This window comes from Phalacrocorax aristotelis, chromosome 33, assembly GCF_949628215.1.
Source record: "Phalacrocorax aristotelis chromosome 33, bGulAri2.1, whole genome shotgun sequence".
NCBI classification, from domain to species: Eukaryota; Metazoa; Chordata; class Aves; order Suliformes; family Phalacrocoracidae; genus Phalacrocorax; species Phalacrocorax aristotelis.
In genome coordinates, this window is record NC_134308.1 from 149,211 (window position 1) to 157,106 (window position 7,896).

The window sequence follows — 7,896 nt, forward strand, 5'->3', positions numbered from 1 at the left end:
ATTCCAATTCGAGCTCTTAGTAGTAAAAATTAAGTACTAATTGATATTAGTTAAGTTTAATTAGTTTAGGATTAAATATTTGTGAGCCATGAAGAGTTATTTTAAATTTTTATTACGTTATATGCGCGTGATATAGAATATATAATTATCTGACGGCCGTTATAGGTGTTTATGCATGAAAATAAAATATGGATTTATAGAATTAATAATAAAATTATTAATAATTTGGTAATTTTATTATTTTATGTTTAGTAATAATAATTTTATTTAGTTTTTTATATAATTCTTATTAAAACTCAAATATTATCAATAATTAATTAAAATACTTATTACAGAAATAATAAAATAACATTAAAACAATATAATAATATAAAATAATATTAAAACAATATAATAATATAATATGGTATGATGATATAATAATATTTTAATATAATGTAATATAAGAACATAATATAATAATATAATAATTTAATATAATAAAAAATAATAACATGATATTAAAGACAACAGCATTAACCAGCGCTAAAAGCCCGGCCGCGGCCCCAAACCCCCCTTTTTTCACCCTAAACTGTCAAACCGCCCATTTTTCACCCAAAAGTGACCCGAACAGCCCCATTCGAAGGCCCCGTCGCGGCCCCGCGTCGCCCCTCCCCCGCCCGCTTCGGGGCGACCCCTTAAAACTCAGCCTTCAAAATAATCCTTTCTTTATCCACAACCCCCCCCTTTCCCGGCCGATTTCGCGCGGCCCCGGGGGGGGGCGGGGCTTTCTCAGGATTTTCCCCCCGTTTCTCCGCAGTTTGGGCCGTTCGTGGACGCGAAACACGAGCAAGTCGAGGTGAGGGAGGTGTCGGGGGGGGAGGGACGGACACACGGACCCCCGCGCCCCTCCCCCGCAACCCCCGCACCCATTTCCAGCATTTCCCCCCCCCCCCCCAAAAAAAAAAAAAACCCCTGGGGGTCGATGGGGCCGGGGAAGGGGGTGGGGCCGTCCCGACACCCCCAAAAAAAGGGGGGAATTGTGCGAATCCCGGTGTTTTCCCCCAAACCGTAGAACTGCCGGCTCCTGGGGTCCTTCACCGACGTCTTCAAGCTCTGCCTGAAGACAATAATCGAGGGCACGAGGAGGTAGGGACGGCGACCGCACCGGTTCCGACCCGTTTTTGCCCAAAACCTCCCTTTTTTGGGGGGCGCCAAACGGGATCTGGACCGGGGGAGGGGGGTTTTCCCGCCGGAACAGGCGGCGGGAGGGGGAAACGGTGAAGATTTGGGTTGAAATCCCGGTGACGGGCTCGGCAATAAACCGAGCCGCGTTCACCCGCCGCCGGGGGTGATTTATCCCTCGAATCCTCCCTTTTCCACCCCAAAAAAAATCCCCGGAGAAACCAACAAACCAACCGGGGAAACGATTGGTGGGTCCTTTTTTTCCCTCCCTCCCCCCGTTCCCGGTGTTGTCCCGGCGCCGACTGACGGCGCTTCACCCCTCCCGGCGGCGCGAGGGACGGCGCGAACAAAGAACAAGCGATGGGTTTCTTGGGTTCTGCTTGTTTTTTCAATCCTCCGTCACCCGCCTCCCTCTGGCTGCCAACAACCCTCCCCGACGCCGGGTGACAAGCGCCGAGGGGTCCGGCAACACCCCACAACGACCCTTCACACCCCTCCGGCGGCTCAGCCAGACCCTTTCCCTTCTAATTATTTTCTGAATTCACTAAAAACTGTTGGTTTTAAGGTTTTAAGCCGTACTTTGATCCCCTTTCTGTGGTTTAACGGTGACGCGCGACAGGGGAAGGCTGTATCCGCAGCCCGACTGTTCCTCAACACCCTCCAGGGCTTCGATCCCAGGGGAAAAGAAACCACCGGCGTCTCGCGCCCCCTTCCCTTCGCGCGGGGTGAAACCCCTCGCCCGCGAAAGCCGCGTGGCTTTTTGGGGTCATTTCCGCGGTTTTTGGGGTCCTCCCGTTGCTAGAACACCCCAAAACGGGCTGTTTTTGAGGGCGTCCGGTGGGAATTTCTACGCGAAGGGCTGTTTCTGGGTGTCGAGGCGTTCCTCGGCTCCCGCTGTTGATTAATCGCTTGTTTTTCCCCTTTTTTACCCGCTGGCGCCGACTCTGAGCTCGTTTTTATCCCTTAATCCATGGTTTTTTTTCCCCCATTTCTCCCTCCCCGTCAGCGCCGGCTCCCACCTCGTCTTCATCCCCTCGCTGCGCGACGTCCACCACGACTACGTCTACCCGCAACCGCCGTTCCTGTACCCCGAGCTGCCCAAGGAGGACAGACCGGTAACCGACTCCTCCCCCGCCGTCAACGATTCCGCTTGTTACCCTCAAAAAAAAACCACAAAAAACCCTAAATTCCAGGGAAATCCCGGCCCCGCCCTCGCAAAACCAACCTGCCGAGTTTTGAGGTGAAACCCCGCCTGTTTCCCCACCCCCAAAATCCGGTTGTGATTTCTCGCCCCAAAATCTACCCCTTTTTGGGAGGGAAATGGCAGCGAAGCCGCGGCTTCCGGGCGAGGAGGGGTCTGGGAGCGGGGACACCCGGCGCCCCCCGCGCCCCCCGCCTTAGGCTCGCGGCGTTCCCGAGGCGGGTAACGAGCGAAGTGGGAGTTAAACGACCCCGGCGAGACGGGGCCGCGGCCAGGAAAGCTGCGTCGGTTAAGCCGGAGCTTTAAGGAAAGCTTAGCGTGGTGGGGGTGGTTTTAGGATGGGTTCAGGGGCGGTTTAGGACTGGGTTTGGGGGTAGTTTAGGACTGGTGTTTGGGGCTGGTTTAGGACTGGGTTTGGGGTGGTTTTAGGATGGGTTCAGGGGTGGTTTAGGACTGAGTTTACAGCATTTTAGGACTGGGTTTGGGGTGGTTTTAGGATGGGTTCAGGGGCGGTTTAGGACTGAGTTTACGGCGGTTTAGGACTGGGTTTGGGGTGGTTTTAGGATGGGTTCAGGGGCGGTTTAGGACTGAGTTTACGGCAGTTTAGGACTGGGTTTGGGGCTGGTTTAAGACTGGGTTTGGGGTGGTTTTAGGATGGGTTCAGGGGTGGTTTAGGACTGAGTTTACAGCATTTTAGGACTGGGTTTGGGGTGGTTTTAGGATGGGTTCAGGGGTGGTTTAGAACAGTTTACGGCGGTTTAGGGGTAGTTTAGGACTGGTGTTTGGGGCTGGTTTAGGACTGGGTTTGGGGTGGTTTTAGGATGGGTTCAGGGGCGGTTTAGGACTGAGTTTACGGCAGTTTAGGACTGGGTTCAGGGGTGGTTTAGGACGGGTTCAGGGGTGGTTTAGGACTGGGTTTGGGGGTAGTTTAGGACTGGTGTTTGGGGCTGGTTTAGGACTGGGTTTGGGGTGGTTTTAGGATGGGTTCAGGGGTGGTTTAGGACTGAGTTTACAGCATTTTAGGACTGGGTTTGGGGTGGTTTTAGGATGGGTTCAGGGGCGGTTTAGGACTGAGTTTACGGCGGTTTAGGACTGGGTTTGGGGTGGTTTTAGGATGGGTTCAGGGGCGGTTTAGGACTGAGTTTACGGCAGTTTAGGACTGGGTTTGGGGTGGTTTTAGGATGGGTTCAGGGGTGGTTTAGGACTGAGTTTACAGCATTTTAGGACTGGGTTTGGGGTGGTTTTAGGATGGGTTCAGGGGTGGTTTAGAACAGTTTACGGCCGTTTAGGGGTAGTTTAGGACTGGTGTTTGGGGCTGGTTTAGGACTGGGTTTGGGGTGGTTTTAGGATGGGTTCAGGGGCGGTTTAGGACTGAGTTTACGGCAGTTTAGGACTGGGTTCAGGGGTGGTTTAGGACGGGTTCAGGGGTGGTTTAGGACTGGGTTTGGGGGTAGTTTAGGACTGGTGTTTGGGGCTGGTTTAGGACTGGGTTTGGGGTGGTTTTAGGATGGGTTCAGGGGTGGTTTAGGACTGAGTTTACAGCATTTTAGGACTGGGTTTGGGGTGGTTTTAGGATGGGTTCAGGGGTGGTTTAGAACAGTTTACGGCGGTTTAGGGGTAGTTTAGGACTGGTGTTTGGGGCTGGTTTAGGACTGGGTTTGGGGTGGTTTTAGGATGGGTTCAGGGGCGGTTTAGGACTGAGTTTACGGCAGTTTAGGACTGGGTTCAGGGGTGGTTTAGGACGGGTTCAGGGGTGGTTTAGGACTGGGTTTGGGGGTGGTTTTAGGATGGGTTCAGGGGTGGTTTAGGACTGGGTTTAGGGGTAGTTTAGGATTGGGTTTGCGGGTGTTTAAGGCAAGCTTAGTGTGATCGCGGCGGTTTAGGGTAACTTTGGGTGGTTTCAGGTAGGTTTGGGGTATTTGAGGAAAGTCCAGCGTGGCTGGGGAGGCTTTGGGGCATTTTAGGACTGGTTTAGGGGCGCTTTAGGAGGGCTTAGTATATTTGCGGCATTTTAGGGTAAATTTGGGTGGTTTCGGTTAGATTTGGGGTATTTGAGCAAAGCTCAGTGTGGCTACAGCATTTTAGGGTGCCTTTGGGGTGTTGAGGGCACTTTAGGACAGGTTTAGGGGCGTTTAAGCAAAGCTTAGCCAGATTACGGTGTTTTAGAGTAGATCTAGGTCATCTGAGGAAAACCGAGCATGACTGCAGTATTTTAGGGCAGCTTTGGGGCTTTTTGGGGTGTTTTAAGGTGGTTTTAGGGCAGCTTTGGGGCACTGAAGGAAAGCCGAGCGTGTTGGGGATGGTTTAGGGTATATTTGGGGTATTTAAGAGAAGTCCAGTGAGACCGCAGTATTTTGGGGGCGGCTTTGGGTAGTTTTGGGGGCGGCTTTGGGTAGTTTTGGGGGCGGCTTTGGGTAGTTTAAGACTGGTTTAGCAGCATTTAAGCAGAGCTTAGCCGGATTACGGTGTTTTAGGGCAAGATTGGGGTGGTTTAAGGTAGATTTAGGTCGTTTGAGGAAAACCCAGCATGACGGGTGGCTTTTGGGGTGGCTTTTGGGGGCGCTTTTGGGGCAGCTTTGGGGGCATTTTGGGGGCGGCTTTGAGGGCATTTTGGGGGCGGCTTTTGGGGCGGCTTTTGGGGCAGCTTTGGGGCAGCTTTGGGGGCCTTTTGGGGCAGCTTTGGGGGCCTTTTGGGGCAGCTTTTGGGGCGGCTTTGGGCGGCTTTTGGGGCGGCTTTTGGGGCAGCTTTTGGGGGCCTTTTGGGGCGGCTTTTGGGGGCCTTTGGGGCGGCTTTTGGGGCGGCTTTTGGGGCGGCTTTTGGGGCGGCTTTTGGGGCGGCTTTGGGGGCCTTTTGGGGCGGCTTTGGGGGCCTTTTGGGGCAGCTTTTGGGGCGGCTTTTGGGGCTTTTGGGGCAGCTTTTGGGGCGGCTTTGGGGCGGCTTTGGGTGGCTTTTGGGGCAGCTTTGGGGGCTTTTGGGGCGGCTTTGGGGGCCTTTGGGGCAGCTTTGGGGGCCTTTTGGGGCGGCTTTTGGGGGCTTTTGGGGCAGCTTTTGGGGCGGCCTTTGGGGCAGCTTTTGGGGCGGCTTTTGGGGGCCTTTGGGGCGGCTTTGGGCGGCTTTTGGGGCGGCTTTGGGCGGCTTTTGGGGCGGCTTTGGGGGCCTTTGGGGCAGCTTTGGGGGCCTTTTGGGGCGGCTTTTGGGGGCTTTGGGGGCCTTTTGGGGCAGCTTTTGGGGCGGCTTTTGGGGCGGCTTTTGGGGCGGCTTTTGGGGCGGCTTTTGGGGCGGCTTTTGGGGCGGCTTTGGGGGTGGCTTTGGGGGTGGCTTTGGGGGCGGCTTTGGGGGCGGCTTTGGGGCGGCTTTGGGCAGCTTTTGGGGCAGCTTTGGGGGCCTTTGGGGCGGCTTTGGGGCACTGAAGGAAAGCCGAGCGTGCTGGGGACGTTTTAGGGCACCTTGGGGGTGTTCCAGGGTCCGTTTTGCGCTGGCGGCGGCCCGGTCGGCAGATCGGCGGCCGGACCCGGCGTCACCGTCTCCCCGGCAGCGCGTGCACTTCGTGCCGGACCCCTGCACCCTGGAGGTCGACGGCGTCGTCTTCGGCCTCACCTCCACCGACCTCCTCCTCCACATGGGTGCCGAGGAGATCAGCAGGTGGGTGCTGCCGGGACGCGTCCGAGCTGGGATTAATTAATTAGCAGAGCTTGCCTTTTTTTTTTTTTTTTTGATTTATTTCCCCTTTTTCCTTCCTTTTTAACCCTTTCTCGGCTTCTCTCGCAGCTCGTCCGGGATCTCGGACAGGTTCACCCGAATCCTCAAGCACATCCTGACGCAGAGGAGGTGAGGGTTTAGTACAAACACCCGGTCGAACCCAAAAAGAGCTTTTTTTTTTTTTTTTCTGACCAAACGAGGGAAATCCTGCACTGGTTTTGCCGCCTTCTCCTTTAAAGTCACTTTTTTTAAAGCAAAAAAAAAAAAAAAAAAAAAAAGTCTTTTTTGGGGTTCATAACCCTTTAAAAACAGGAATCGGAGGGTTTTCGCGCTGTCAGTCCTCCGGACCGGTGTGCGTCAGCTGACGGCTACCCTCGGAGACAGCAGATAGCCGGGGACAGCCGAAAGAAGCAGAAATAACTCTTTCTACCCCAAAATTATCTGTGTCCGAGACAGCGTCACGGCGCCGTCGCTACAGGCGAAGGCGGCGGTTACCTGTTTCCTCCCCCCCCCCCCGGCAGTTACTACCCGCTGTACCCCCCCTCGGAGGAGCTGAACGTTGACTACGAGAGCTTCTACAGCTACTCCTCGTTACCCGTCACCCCCGACGTCCTCGTCACCCCCTCGGAGCTGCGGTACTTCGTTAAGGTCAGTCGGCCGCTGAAATACCCCCAAAGCCCTGCTGCGTTTTGGTGTGTTTGGGCAAAATGCGGTTTACAGCATGAATAAAGCACAGTCTCGTGCGGCTGTAGCGGGGGCATCGCAGCCATCGGCTGTAGCTGAGGCGCTGCGGCTGTCGCCTGTAGCCGGGGCGTCGCGGCCATCGGCTGTAGCCGGGGCATCACAGCTGTTGATGTCCCTGTCGGCTGTAGCCGGGGTGTTGCGGCCGTTGGCTGTAGCCGGGGCATCACAGCTGTTGATGTCCCTGTCAGCTGTAGCCGGGGTGTTGCGGCCGTCGGCTGTAGCCGGGGCATCATGGCCGTCGACGTCCCTGTCGGCTGTAGCCGGGGTGTTGCGGCCGTCGGCTGTAGCCGGGGCATCACGGCCGTCGACGTCCCTGTCGGCTGTAGCCGGGGTGTTGCGGCCGTCGGCTGTAGCCGGGGCATCACGGCCGTCGACGTCCCTGTCGGCTGTAGCCGGGGTGTTGCGGCCGTCGGCTGTAGCCGGGGCATCACAGCTGTTGATGTCCCTGTCGGCTGTAGCCGGGGTGTTGCGGCCGTCGGCTGTAGCCGGGGCATCACGGCCGTCGACGTCTGGATCCGCAACCGTCGCTCTCGTCTTCCCACAGGATGTGCTGGGCTGTGTCTGTATCAATCCCGGCCGACTGACGAAGGGCCAGGTCGGGGGTACCTACGGCCGCCTGTACCTACAGCGGGAGGACACCAAGGGCGAGCGGAAGAGTCCGTGTGTTGCCGCTCAAGTCGTTAGAATCTAAATTGTCGGGACAGAGACTTCTTTCTTCCACCCGTCTCCCTCCTACGGCCTCACGGGGACAAATCGGTGTTAAAATACACTTGGAATTTCGGTGAAAAACCACCCAAAACGCTTGTGTTCGTCCCCGCGCCCGCAGCCGCCGCCGCCCCGCCGCCTGGAGCACCCCAAAGTGGTGGGACCCCACCCTGATAATCGCTAATTAATCGATTAACGAGGGCGCGGCGGCAGGAAGCTGATGGTGGCAGCGGCGTTCACAGGCGCCGTTCCGGATGACCGGGATTAGCAGCGACACAGGCGCGGGGCGACCGTGTGTTTTGGGCCGCGGATGAGCGATTTGGGGTCGCTCGTTAGCTGGAGCGGGGGGAGGGCGGGTTCCCCCGTGGCTTTTCCCCGCTCG

The 7,896-nt window shown here is 55.6% G+C and overlaps 1 protein-coding gene across 1 annotated transcript; it reads left to right on the forward strand.

The window, feature by feature from the left end:
- The first annotated feature begins 463 nt into the window (after positions 1 to 463).
- Positions 464 to 7,651, forward strand: POLA2 (DNA polymerase alpha 2, accessory subunit). The gene is made up of 7 exons (XM_075076654.1): positions 464 to 838; positions 1,055 to 1,128; positions 2,171 to 2,279; positions 5,902 to 6,008; positions 6,135 to 6,194; positions 6,587 to 6,713; positions 7,354 to 7,651. Exons 4-7 carry the CDS (start codon positions 5,986 to 5,988, stop codon positions 7,498 to 7,500), a joined length of 357 nt encoding a protein of 118 aa, XP_074932755.1. The 5' UTR covers positions 464 to 838; positions 1,055 to 1,128; positions 2,171 to 2,279; positions 5,902 to 5,985; the 3' UTR covers positions 7,501 to 7,651.
- Positions 7,652 to 7,896: the final 245 nt, after the last annotated feature.